Genomic DNA, 13,844 nt, shown 5'->3' with positions numbered 1-13,844 from the left:
AACTCACTTACACTATTAAGCGGCTGTGTTATGAACATGCAAAACGGTATCGCACGCGTGCTACAGTGGTAAATTTATTCATCGCACAGACCAGTTTTTTAATAGCACGTGCGACATATATGTCGCACTGTACAGCCCTGATAACACAGTAGCGGTGCGTCTCGTAGGCTAGACTAACAAAACATTCAAATGCAACAACGTCACTTACATCATCACCGCATCTCGCGCGCCACTGAGAAGAAGGTGTACCGTCGATAAATATCGATGCCATTTTATTGCCCAGGCCTATATTAACGTGTACTTTTTTTTCCTCAAAGACCAGGCCCAGAGTCCAGGCGGGAAGCCTGTTTACCCAGGAGCCCCAGGAAAGATCACTTCGGTCTCGACGGGTAACCTCTGCCCTGATGTGAGTACACACAATCATCGGCACCTCTAAGATGAATGTTGCACGTGTGTGCCGAAACTCTCTTTCCCTAGTGAATTAAGAGTGTTTCTAGCACTGCTATTTAGCAACACTGGCATTGGCTCTACAGTGCAACCTGTGTTGTCTAACTCATTTTTAAAGGATTAAGTGAATCAGTGGAAAAAGGTCAACTGATTCCAGTACAAATGATTCTTATGAGCTGTTTTTTTTTAACGATTCAAAAGTATACCTCATGAAAAGTACAGATCAAGGCATGAGTTGGAAACATACAGTACAGTGTGAAAAGTACAGTCCAACCAGTTCCTGAACAAATGAGTCTTTTGACTTGATTCTTCTTGGCAAATTAAAAACCTACCATGTGAAAAGTATAGTCCAACCGATTCCCAAACAAATGAGTCTTATGACTTGATTCTTTTTTTGTCAAATCAAAACATACAGCATGACCAGTATAGTTTAACCAGTTCCTAAACAAATGATAATTTTTTTAATTAATTAAAAACATACCATGTGATAAGTACAGTCCCGTCGATTCTCAAGCAAACGAATCTTATGAGTTGATTCCTTATTTGCTGAATCAGAATCATACAGCATGGCCAGTGTAGTTTAATCGATTCACAAACAAATTACTCTTATGAGCTGGTTCTTTTTAACGATTCAAAAAAAAATACTGTATGAAAAGTATAGTTCAACCACTTTCCAAATGGATGAGTCTTATGAGTTGATTCTTTTTAGTGAATCAAAGCATACACCATGACTAGTGTAGTTTAACAAGTTCTTAAGCAAATTACTCTTACGAGCTGGTTCTTTTTAGTAAATCAATGAAATACTTACGTAGAATTTAATAAATTCCATACGATTCCGAATAAGTGCGAATAAGTGGCTACTTCAGCTATATTGAAGCTATTTTTGAGGACAATAACAGCAACCTACACTCTATAACTGAATTGAAAACATAAATAGCTGTGTTTGACTAAAAATATATTTTGTTTGAAAAAAGAGGACGTAAGATTGCTTCACTGGACTTCTGGGAACACTGTTGTGTGACCTCAACAAATTGCAATGAACCTTTTGAACCAACCCTAAAGTGAATCGTAGTGTTTTGTCATGCTACCTAGTTAATTGGAAAAATTACTCATTGCTAGAGAAGCTAAACGATTTTGTAAACTGCTGAGCTAGTGACACACCACTGAAATATGTAGATAAGTTAGTAGTGCCACCTCTTTTATGTGTTACTACTTTATATCCAGAAGCACATGAGAATAGTTAATGCTAAAATGTGTTGCACTTTCTTGTAATGTAGTTGGGTCTTCTTCAATGAAGCCTCCTCTGGTTTTAATCAAATCACCAGAAACTCTCAAATCCAAACACACACCAGAACATGTTTTTTCTTTCTGAAACCACAGCCAAATAGAAGCCTAATAAAAACTAATTCGTGAATCTTTGTTGTGTTCTTGTTGTAATTAATCCTAATCATGTCTGTAACCACCATCTGATTGGCTAATCAGTCTTTGATCCACATTCCTTGATTCTCTTTGATTTATACACATTCTGTTCATGCAAACTCTTATACTAGTTTCTGTAATCAATAATAATGCTCTAAAAAGAGATGGAAAATTAATCTAGACTGTCACAGCTCAGACTAATCTGTCTTTACCCTGTTTGTCCCACAGGAGGAGCCCTCTCCTCCCCATCCAGAGGCGTATCCCATCCCCACTCAGACATACCCAAGGGAATACTTCACCTTCCCAGCCTCCAAATCTCAGGATAGGATGGGCCCTGGCCAGCCCTGGCAAAACAATGAACCGGAGCCTCTCCCACTTATGGATAACCACTCGAACAACAGCATGGCTAATCAGGTTAGCCTTTTTAGGAAGAGAAAGCTGTGAAGAAAGAGAGAGTGCTGTGTGGTGTCCTGGTGCCATAGTGGTATCATGACTCAAAACACTGGCAGTACCACAGTATTTTTCAACACTAGCACACTAACTGTACATTATTTAATGTTTGTTTGTTTATTTATTTATTGGTAAGATAATGTATAGTATCCTATATTGTTATAATGAACACTACCATTTTAAAAATTGAGATCAGTAAGATTATTTTGAAAGAAATTAATACTTGTATTCAGCAAGGATGCACTAAATTGATCAAAAGTGACAGTAAAGACCTTTATAATGTTACAAAAGATTTATATTTCATATAAATGCTGCTCTTTTGAAGTTTATATTCATCAAAGAATCTCAAAAACATGAATCATGAATCTTGAAAATATACTGAAGACTGAAGGAAAGGCTGCTGAAAATTCAGCTTAGCATCACAGGAGTAAATTGGTTTAAGACATATTAAAATAGAAAACAGTTGCATTAAATTGTAATATTTCACAATATTACCGTTTTTACTATATTTTTGATAAAGTAAATGCAGCCTAAGATTAGCACGTCGTAAGCCTAAGATACTTCTTTTAAGAACATCAAAAAAAAGAAAAAGAAAAATACAGACTGCAAGCTTTTTTATCTGTAGTGTATATTGTTGCTTTCTAAAGGCCAGTTCACACCGCACCGACAAACGCCAACAGACACGTTGGCCGCTGGATTTAGAATTTTATGAAAAATAACTGTCATGTTCACACTGCCCCAACAGACACCAACAGACTTCAAGTCAGGGAGAGTTAACTAGGGGGGGAAATGAATGATCTTGTAACAACAATCAAAATGATACTGTTATTGATGTCTTTGGTAATATTGTAAGGCAGTTTTATTATAATAATAATATATTGTCAAATAAATTTCCGTTGTGAAATTTCCCAAGCGCTGTAGCGATATCTGATCGCATTCCCCCTCGCGTTGCGGTTGGTATACTCGGCCACACCCACCGCATAAAGCTGGCCTCTCCTTCCAAAGATCCAAAAACTGTTCCTCTTTCTGGTTTGTCCAGAAACCTGCCATTTTTAAAGTTATTTTCCTAAGCGCGCCCAGCACCTACTTGCAGTCTTGCCTCGTTGTCATGGCATCGGTTCGTGGCCAGGTCAGATTACGTCAGAGTTTGTTGTCGTTTGTTGGAAAATCATATCACACTGCTCAGACATTCCACGACCCAACAAACGCCGATTAAACATGTTCAGTCGGGTTAAAACCAACTCCGACCAACGCCAACAAACGCCGACAGGGGTAACACACTGATCCAACAAACTCCGACAGACTAGTCTGTTGGCGTTTGTCGGTGCGGTGTGAATTGGCCTTAATATGCTTTGCCAAAATGACAGTTTAAAAATCAGTTATTGTTCAAAAATCAGTTATCAGTTGTTGTTTTTTTTTCAGATTTATTTATTTTATTTTATTTTTTATTTAGTTTAATTTTTTTAATTTAGTTTAATTTTGCATTATCTAACTAGTAACTGAAATTATATTGAGCATACCTAAGGACAGCATCCTTTAAATGTGCTTTTCAAATGAAAAAAAAAAAAAAAAAAAATCTAACATTTTGTCATTTGAGATTATAACATTTATCATATTTATTTTTCTAGTTTTACTTTGGTATATCTATTAAATTTGGGCCTACTTTTTCATGTGTAATTCCCATGTAGGCCCAATTTAAATTTGTCTGCAAAACAAATTTTATGCATTACTTTACTAACTTAAGGCTATGAGCAACATTAATGTTACATATATATCACATTTTTGCATAAATATGAGTCTCACTGCTGTGTCATTGTGTCCTGCTAGCGGGTGGCGCGCTCTCAGGAGGAGCTGTGCGAGATGCCGGGCGGGTACCCAGGTGAACGCCTGCACCAGGAAGACCTGTTGCACCTGCAGCAGCAGCAGCAGCGTGATGCCGAGTACCAACGAGGCAGTGGGGAGCACTGGAACCACCAGATGTCCTCCTCGGTGGAGTCCAGCACCTCCAGCCAAGAGCACCTCAACTACTCGTCGTCTTCCGGCTCCAGGATCCAAGGCAACCACAAGAGCGGCCCTGGCCGCTGGAAGACCCCGATAGCACCCCACTCCGGCCTTCCGCTTCCTCCACCGCCCTCTATTACACAGCAACAGGCAGCAGCCGCTGCAGCCACGGTTGAACGCAAGAAACGCGAGGAGCAACAGCGCTGGTATGAGAAGGAAAAAGCCCGGCTTGAAGAGGAGCGAGAGAGGAAGAGAAGAGACCAGGAGAGGAAGCTGGTGCAGATTCGCAACCCTCCCGGCCCAGTCATGCACAACAACCAGCACGGCCCATTGCCACCCGCCCCTCAGCACCAACAGATGCCACATCCACAGCCCCCCATGCAGGTGCCCCAACCGTACCTTCCCCCAGTCCAGCTGCCCCAACTGCCACAACTCGCCCGACCAGACAAGCTATCCAGCCTTCCCCGCCAGCCGCCACAGGACACAGTAATTCGTGACCTCTTGCCCCAGCAGCAGCCACGCACCATCGAAAGACGTGACCTGCAATACCTCACCATCAGCAAAGAGGAGCTGTCCGCCAGCGACAGCCTATCGCCCGACCCCTGGAAGAGGGATGCCCGAGAGAAACTGGAGAAGCAGCAGCAGCTTCACATCGTGGACCTTCTAGACAAGGAGATCCAGGAGCTTCAGGCCAAACCTGAACGCACGGCTGAGGAGAACGACCGTCTGCGCAAACTCATGCTGGAGTGGCAGTTCCAGAAGAGACTGCAGGAGTCCAAGCAGAACGAGGAGGATGAGGAGGAGGAGGATGACGAAGATGTAGACACCACGCTAATTATGCAGAGACTGGAGGCTGAGAAGAGAGCACGGGTGAGCAGACATGGGAAGTGGGATAGCTAGATTTTAATGTGTGGATATAAATAGTAAAAAGTCAACATGAAATCAAACTACCCACATTTCCTTTCTTAATGCAAGGTTTTGGTCTAATTGGGAATGATTTATACGTAAAAGTCTTTGTAAACTTATTCCACATCTGGAACCACCCAGTAACTAATCTACAAATGGTATAGTAGTTGTCACTGCATATTAAGCTATAGTAAAATATACAATTTTTGCTAATTGCTGATTGCTGTAATGTGAGATTTAATGGTAGTGCAATACACAGTGGTTCCAACGACAAAACATTTAAAATTGTGATTTCCAGGCCAGAAAAATTCAGTGAAATTAAAAACATCTTAGTCATCTTTAAGTTTATGTTTAAATTGTCCTAGTTATGCTCAGGTCCAAAGTATTTTGTAAGGAAAAACTGCACTGTGAGTGCATTTGCTTATTTAGGAATGACAAGGAAAATTTGATTGGAATATTTGATTGGAAAATAATAGAAATTCATTGGTAAAAGAGGTGGGAACCTTGAATAAAGTTTACAGCAAATGAGATCCACTACTGTTCAAAAGTTTGGGATCTGGTCCCCCCCCCCACCTTTTCTTTTATTCTTGGAAAAAGTCCTGTATACTCTCTAAGGCTGCATTTATTTGATCGGTAAAATCGGTAAAAAAAATTTAAAAAAAGTCGCTTTTGATCAATTTAATGCATCCTTGCTGAACTAAAATATTTATTTCTTTAAAACCCCAAAATTTTAAATGGTAGTGTACGTCAAGATTGCATTTTGATATGTGGCACCCACTATTTTCAGTCAAATATGTCTTATCCTTATGGATACAATCAAGTAAAATGGGTTGTAATGCCTATCATGTTGACTTTTAAGTGTTAGCTTGATGATTGGTTTGGTAATGCACTTTTTCCCCACGCTTACACAGCCGATTGAGTATTAATTTTGTTTTTCAACTGCTTTGGAAAGACTCAAAAGATTCAGGAGATTTTCAAAACAACTAGTCCTACTTGAGTACACTTGAATTTTCCTGTTGCTGCACAGATGGAATCGAAGTTAGTTGTAAACTTCTGCAATGCTGATTGAAGTCAAGTGTAGGTCTTTTTTTTTTTTTTTTATGTTTGTAGACTTTTGCGTTACGTTTGAATCCGCAGTCAGCAGCAGGACAGACTGGTGATGGAATCATTAACAACAAACCTGGGATTCTCTGCGTGATGCTTTAGTCGCCGCTGTTATAATGAATGTTTTGCCATGTGCTCCTGCAACATGCCTGTCATTGCTTTTCCATGCTGCACTGCTGATTGTATATATATGCTGCGCTGACGGAGGGGAGGAGCAGGGCTTTCCAATGCCAAGCACTGGACCCGATTCCACTGCTTGCACCAGCATCAACCTGCCTCGTCCAGATCAGTACATCTCTCCTGATCTCATCTGCCATTTAAAATGTAATATTCATTTAACTTCTAAAATAAATCAGCGATGGAATCATTTCTGAGCTGTAGCTACTGGCTAACCAACATCTTAGGATCAGAATCAGGAGCATTTGAAATGTGCTAACAGTTTCTAACAAGACATGACCATATTTTTTTTTACATGCAAGGCCTTTTCAGGCACATATTAAGTCTCGTGAAGAATTAACACTTGATTTAACATTGATTTTGGTAGTAACTAGGGTTGGGTGATACAAAAATATGTAAATACAATTAATTACTTTTTTTAAAATAATCACATTTTATTTCTATAGCACATTTATTAAAATGAAAACAAAAGCAGGCACATCACTGAATATTGTAATAACACAAAAATATTGATAATGAAGAAGTCAGCACACCTAGACTCCAAAAATACATAAAAATTAAAAAATTAAATATAAAAATGTATTTTATTGCACATTTGTTGAAATAATAAAATTAAAAACATATTAATTATATATATATATATATATATATATAGAATGAATAACCTTTTAATAATATATTTTATAAAACTTTAACATTTTTGAGTAATGACTAACAAATCATTGAAATGTACCTTTCAAATTAACTGATTTGTTGTCATTTTTAGGATGCATAATGGCTAAATGTGTTAAATATTCAAATTTGCCAATTGATTTAATATCTCCAAAAATGTGATGATGTAAAATAAATATTAGATATATCACCCAGCCCTTTTAGTTACTAAAGGCTTAATCTGTGTCCAGAAAACAGTCTGCAATGAGCCTCTAATGTCAAAGCATGCGAGTTTAGTGCAGTTTAATTCAGGCTCTTGACTTCTTGGTGGGCTGGCGTGTGTGCAGCATTTCCAAACAGCTTCCTTGTGCTTTCCAAGTCTGAGTCTTTCAGTGCTAGCACAAACTTCAGCCCCCACTAACGTTCTTTCCTCCAACACCTGCCATAGCAGCTGTAATGCGAAGCATAGCGTCCACCTGAGAGTCTGCTGTGTGTAGCACACTGCTGGAAGCTGCCTTTGATATCGCTCCACCTCTGAGGAGTTGGCAGGTCGAGCCGTCTAAGGGAAGGTCAACACAATCCCGTGTGTTTGAAGGAAAAATCTTGCCAGTGCTTCAGTGGGGGGGACGTGGAATGATGGGGAAATTCCTCACCAGCTGAAGTGTTTGTGGAAGGGAAGTAGACCGCTGGCGCTAATCAGACCCATACTGCCCTGGAATGTTCCTGGCAGCACATCACTGCGTCCCGGCCCACTGCGCCAATGTTTTTTATTTATTTATTTATTTTACTTTTATCTTCTCGAAAACCCCTCCTTTTCTTTATTTCTTAATTCTTTTTTTATTCTCTCTCACCCAACCCTTTGGTTGCTCTGTATGTTTTTGTTTCTCCTGCAGCAGACTGCTGTTCCAGCAATCTCTGTACTAGACTTGGTATGTTCTTTATGCTCTTTGCCTCTCTTCCTGTTTCGGCTCCACCTGTGTCTCCTCTTGTTCACTACCTCCCTTTCTTCATTTGGCCGTGGTAGCTCCTTTACCCATGGGTATTATTTAGAGAGAGATGTACCACTTTTTCAAGCATGGGACACCATCTTGGGGACTCCATCTTGGGATGTTCATTATGCTCCACTGGAAAACTGCTGCGTTAGAACAATATCTAAACGTAAAGATGAGCTGAATGGATCTGTAAGGAAAGGCATCACAGAAAATACATTTTTAAAGCTGAAGTTTGTACTTTCTAAGCCAGTGTCACCAAATGGAATAAATAGTTTCCATCTTCCATTAGTCAGGCGAACAGTTAGTCCTGACCTCAAGCTCATGCCATTGGTTGAGGTTGAAAAAAATGATACTTTCTAGAGAAATGAGCCTACATACAAGTAATTATTTTTCATTGTTAAAATAATTAAGATGATTAAATATTGAGATAACTAAAATAAGTTAGACTCATCTCTTTGTCTTAAATGATTTAAATAATTATTCTTAATTATAAAATAAGAAAAAGTATATAAAAATAAAAATATAAAAAAAGTTACTCACCCTTCATGTTTCTTAATAATAATTCTTAATTTTTTTTTTATTTAAGGTAATTAAAATAATTTAGTCACCCCTCATTTTCTTAAAAAATAGTTTAAATACTTACATTTAAATTATCTTAATTATTTAAATAATTAAGATAGATAAGTATTAAGATATTTAAAATAATTTGGATTCATCCCTTATATGGTTTATGTATTTATATATTTATTTAAAAAGCAAAAATCTGGGTTACAGTGATGTGTTTACAATAGAAATGAATGAGTCCATTTTATATGAATGCTGGTTAAAAGCAGGAATATTAAGCTTATAGTTTAATAAGGTGACTTCATTTCCTAAGTTAAAACTTCTGTATTATTTTATTTGTAAAGTTGTTCTTTTCATTTTTATGATCACTTTCGGGTTCATGGAGTTGTTTTCATGGTAACAAAATTGTAAAATTGGATATAAATTAACAAAAAAGGTTAAATGTTTTTTTCCAGCATTTTAACGCCCCATTCACTTCCATTTTAAATGTCTCACTGTAACCCAGGTTTTTGAAATAGAGCTACTAGTTAAAACTAATTTTAGTGATACTCGGCATTATGCCATGAATGCTGTATTTATTATTCCTTTAATATATATATATATATATATAAAAACACTTCAGCTTTAAATGTGCACAGGACAGCGACCTTGTGAATATGAACATTTGCTCCTAGAAAACCAGCAAATGCATTCCAAAGAAAGCTTTGGAAGCTCTTTTTCTTCTTGGAGAACATGATGAAGCTCTGCTGGTTTGGCAGCCATTGTTTCAGTGCAGTGTCATCATGAGGAGTGGGTTGGCGCATGCTTTCTTCCAGCCCGGTCTCTCCGGCCCTGAGCTTGCTTGCATGTGGGCCTCATTTCTGTGCCATGATCACCATTCCTGTTTCTTCCTCTACTCCACTCATCACTGCTCTCTGCGTGTCTGTATTGACCCTGGCTCTTTGCCGTTCATTTACTCTGCGTTTCTCCATGGTTTTCTGTGCTGGGTTTCCTCTTCCCTTATCCTGACTACTGGACACGTCTCTGTTTATGTCTGCTTCCTTCTGATTTTGGAGGGAAAAGGTGTATGGCCGTGATTTGTATTTCCTTACCTGTCGAGAATTGTATATGGATTACCTTTTGAATGATTTTCTGTAGATGTGAAGAAGGTTGCAAGTTGCAATTCTGTCAGTAAGTTGTTTTGCATGCAGCTGTGTATGTGCATGTGATTCTGTGTGTGATGGTGTGCAGTGCACGATGCCTCTCATCACAGGGGCCACATTGACAAATTTACTGGTGTGATAGAAACTCAACAGAACACATTTTTACAAATCACCACAGCAGGCTAGTTTGAATAAGATTTTGTACCAGAAAGACTTACAGTCCTCAGGTTGGCCATTGAAAATTGTTTGCTAATCTAGTCTAATCTAGGTTACCATTTTAAAATCAAACATTAAATTAAACATTTAAAATATTCAATTTTTTTAAATGTAATATTGGGTTTAATGTTAGGTTTGAATATAGGTTTACACTACTGTTCAAAAGTTTTGGGTTTGTTACTTATGTTTATGTTTGATCAAAAATACAGTAAAAACATCAATATTGTGGAATATTATTTAAATTTAAAATAAACTGGTCTATTTTAATGTAATTTAAAATGTGATTTATTCCTGTGATGGTAAAGCGGAATTTTCAGTAACATCACTTTCTATAGTGTCACATGATCCTTCAGAAATCATTCTGTCATTCAGAAATGATTTGCTGATTTGGTGAACAAGAAACATTTATTATTATCAATGTTGAAAACAGTTGTGCTGCTTAATGTTTTTGTTGAAACAGTGCTATATTTTTTCAGGATATTTTGAATAGAAAGTTCAAAAGAACAGCATTTATTTGAAGAATAGAACTATTTTGTAACAATAAAAAAATTCTTTATTGTCACTTTTGATTAATTTAATGCATCCCTGCTTAACAAAAGTATTAATTTGTTAAAAATAAAACAAAATCTTACAGACCCCAAACTTTTGAATGGTAGTGTAAGTTTACGTTTTTCTGGGTTAGTTTTACATTTAAGGTTAATATATCAGTAGTTTTACAACTAGGGTTGAAATTGACATCAACATTAGTTATTAGATTTCTAACAGTCATAAATTTAATTTAGGATCATTTTAATTTCAGATCAGTCATTTATGTTTAGGACCATGAATTGCAGTCAGTCCAATCCATCATCTCTGTGGTCCAGTGTTTTTCGACTAACCCTGGTTATGCATTGTGCACCTCAGCTGCAGGACGAGGAGCGACGACGGAAACAGCAGTTGGAGGAAATCCGTAAGCGTGAGGCAGAAGAGCGAGCCAAACAGGAGGAGGAGAGACGCTGGAGAGAGGAGGAGAGAGCCAGACGAGAGACCGAGGAGAAGGTATTGAGATCGGAACGGACCAGCGACAACTAGGAACTTCTATAAGTAGTTAAATGCAATAAAGATGATTTTGATGACAAAGGACTTTAAAGTCAAGAAATAAGTTTTTATGTAATATGCAAATTGCAGATACGTTTTAGCACTTCTTATGAGATGCAGATTATCTTTTCCTTTTTTTGTCCACTCAACCAGGCCTTAAATGCAAGTCACGACAACAGCAGATAGATTTGAATGTCCCAGACCTGTTCTCTTGCTATTGATTAGTCAGGTTAATTATAGTGAGATCTTCTTGCTTTTGTTTTGGGGCAAATTCCCAAAACAATATCTGTACCCATATGCAGTAAATCGATTTTTGGCATAATTTCCTGATAGAGGCGTATGTGATCAGCCTTATTTATTCATGCTAACGTCAAGCTTTTTCAAGGTTTCACCCGATTTCCATGTGGATGGTAAGTGGGTGTGATTGGAGACAGCAGCTGATATTTAATGTGTCAGACTGTACAAGATCACAGCCCCTTGTGCTTAATTTAAAATAATGTGTATCTATGTATATATATATATATATATATATATATATATAGTACTGTATGTGCTGATAATAATAAGGTTAACAGCAGTTTTGGAGTTAGTAATGATCCGTTAACTGTCAGAGGCTAAATTAAGTTTGTTTAACGCCCATGTGTTAGACTTTTGGAATGCCTCAGCGGGTCATCAGTTTACCAGTGGTCTGAATTTACATTCATACATCTAAAATGTGACCAAAACATTGTCCCACTATGTGACCATCCAGTTTTATTTGTGTCTGTGTGCGTCATTTTCAGACCACTGGTAATTTTAGAGCCCATTTGTGATGTCCAACTGCATGTCTTCACAACATCTCCTCTCTTGTGTTTGTGATGTATCCCCATCCCCTTCTAAGAAACGCATGAGAGTCACATGTCAGATCTTTACACAACACTCCAGCATTTTGTTGGGAGACCATTGCCATTCCATACAACATTGCTTGGAAGTGCTGTTGGAAATGGGCCCGCCTTGGGTTTTGTGGAGGCCGTCCCAGATTGAACTAGCTCATGTGTGTTTTGCCTCCACATGCTCTCATAAGAGACATTCCCACCACCGCATACTAACCCAGGGTATCCATGCACAGAGACCAGAGCAGCCAGCCACTGGGTGTTTTTCTCCAAATGCCAAGCAGACCTTCAACTGGAGCTTGTAACAGTAACATACGCTCCAGTTAGCTCTGTTTTATTCCAGTTTGAACTAAGCGTATTTGTCAACTGTAGTAACTTGTTCCTCTTTAGCACCATCTGGTGTGCTTACAGTCGAAGTCAAGTCTTACACAGTGTTTGCACTGCAAGCAAGCAGCACAGTGCAACTAAACTAGATTGCATTCATACAATTAGCATTTATAAAGAACGTTTAATCAGTGGATTTAAATCTTCAAAGGAGTTTTTTAGGTGTTTGTAATCTGTACATAATTACTTTTTGACGCACAGAAGTTTTTGAGACACTGCCACTGTTTTTATGTTGTTGTTTTTTTCTGTACAAGTGGATGCTGACCATAGTAATATATTAATTAATATTGATAAATAATATTTATATTAATAAAGATTAATAAAGATTCTAAATTAAATATTTAATTACATTAGAAATTGTATAGTTTCTCAAATTTTATAAAATGTTTCATTAAATGTATTTTTTAATGTCATATTTAAAAAAAAAAGTTTTTTTTACAACTTTTTCCTGACAACAGACTATTTCTATTATCAACTATTTCAGATGAACTCACCTCTGAATTGAACAGTAAAACAAAAAAAAGTCCCTTTTCATGTCACTCAAAAAATGACATTTCCTATAGAAATGATTGTGGACCATTTAATATATGAATTCATATAATTATATTAATATGATTCATTCATTGATTCATATATTCTATTAATTATAGTAAAATATTAATTTAACATTTTGTAAATATTTAAATGTTTTATTGAATATTCACTTTATCAAACATTTAGATTGCTCACATTTCTTTAAAAAATAAATAAATGCATTTTAAATTTTGATTAAAATTTGTACCTTTTCTCCCCCCTCACACAGGCCTGTTTCAGATAAAACCACCCTGAATGGAATGTGTGAAAAAAAAATAAATGATTGTTTGCTTTTCATGTCATTCAGCCTGACATTTCCTGGCCAGAATAAGCTGCAAAGTGGACTGAATTTGCGAAAACCACTTGCATTATAATCAACAAAACTCTCTATGCTACAAGCGGCACTTCAGTATAGACAGCGCTGTTGATTTCCGTCTAGTTTGCGACGTTGCTTGCTTGCAGTGTAGCCATGTTAAAAATAAAACCAATGGCTTACTTTCCCCAACATGCAGGAGTCCGTTTTAGCTACTCGATTCACTCAGAAGCACATTACATCATATCAGCAAACACATTTCTTCTACTACAATGTAGCTGTACTACATTGGTGCATCCATTAGCCAGAACAGCGTTAGCTTTGACCCAGGCCTCGCAGCGGCACGGGCTAGCATAGGCAGCTCTAACCAGCTCTTCCCATGTTCCCCCCTTCAGAGGAGACAGGAGGAAGAGTACTACACCCGCCTGGAGGCAGAGCGGCGCCGGCAGCACGAGGAAGCCGAGCGCAAGCTGCTGACGCCAGACGAGCCTGGTCTGTACAGACCCCCCCTACCCCGGGACTACCAGCCCCCTTCTCCTGCAAGCACCCCTGCCAC

The 13,844-nt window shown here is 37.8% G+C and overlaps 1 protein-coding gene across 10 annotated transcripts in view; it reads left to right on the top strand.

Moving 5' to 3' along the window:
* Positions 1-13,844, top strand: part of LOC107678828 (afadin-like) — a 135,714-nt gene that overhangs the window by 101,767 nt on the left and 20,103 nt on the right. For 7 of the 10 annotated variants that reach the window (XM_016474237.1, XM_016474236.1, XM_016474235.1 and 4 more), the window contains 6 exons: positions 318-406; positions 2,095-2,280; positions 4,144-5,187; positions 8,049-8,084; positions 10,973-11,107; positions 13,684-13,780. In XM_016474237.1, the coding sequence (XP_016329723.1) occupies positions 318-406; positions 2,095-2,280; positions 4,144-5,187; positions 8,049-8,084; positions 10,973-11,107; positions 13,684-13,780 (1,587 nt within the window). The remainder of the gene's footprint in view (positions 1-317; positions 407-2,094; positions 2,281-4,143; positions 5,188-8,048; positions 8,085-10,972; positions 11,108-13,683; positions 13,781-13,844) is intronic. The other 3 variants (XM_016474244.1, XM_016474240.1, XM_016474243.1) reach the window with 2 other exon arrangements.

The sequence above is a fragment of the Sinocyclocheilus anshuiensis genome, unplaced genomic scaffold (genome assembly GCF_001515605.1).
Source record: "Sinocyclocheilus anshuiensis isolate Anshui unplaced genomic scaffold, SAMN03320099.WGS_v1.1 scaffold1049, whole genome shotgun sequence".
In the NCBI taxonomy this organism is placed as follows: domain Eukaryota; kingdom Metazoa; phylum Chordata; class Actinopteri; order Cypriniformes; family Cyprinidae; genus Sinocyclocheilus; species Sinocyclocheilus anshuiensis.
Note: the sequence above shows the minus strand (reverse complement) of the source record. Positions and strands in the feature narration are given on the sequence as shown.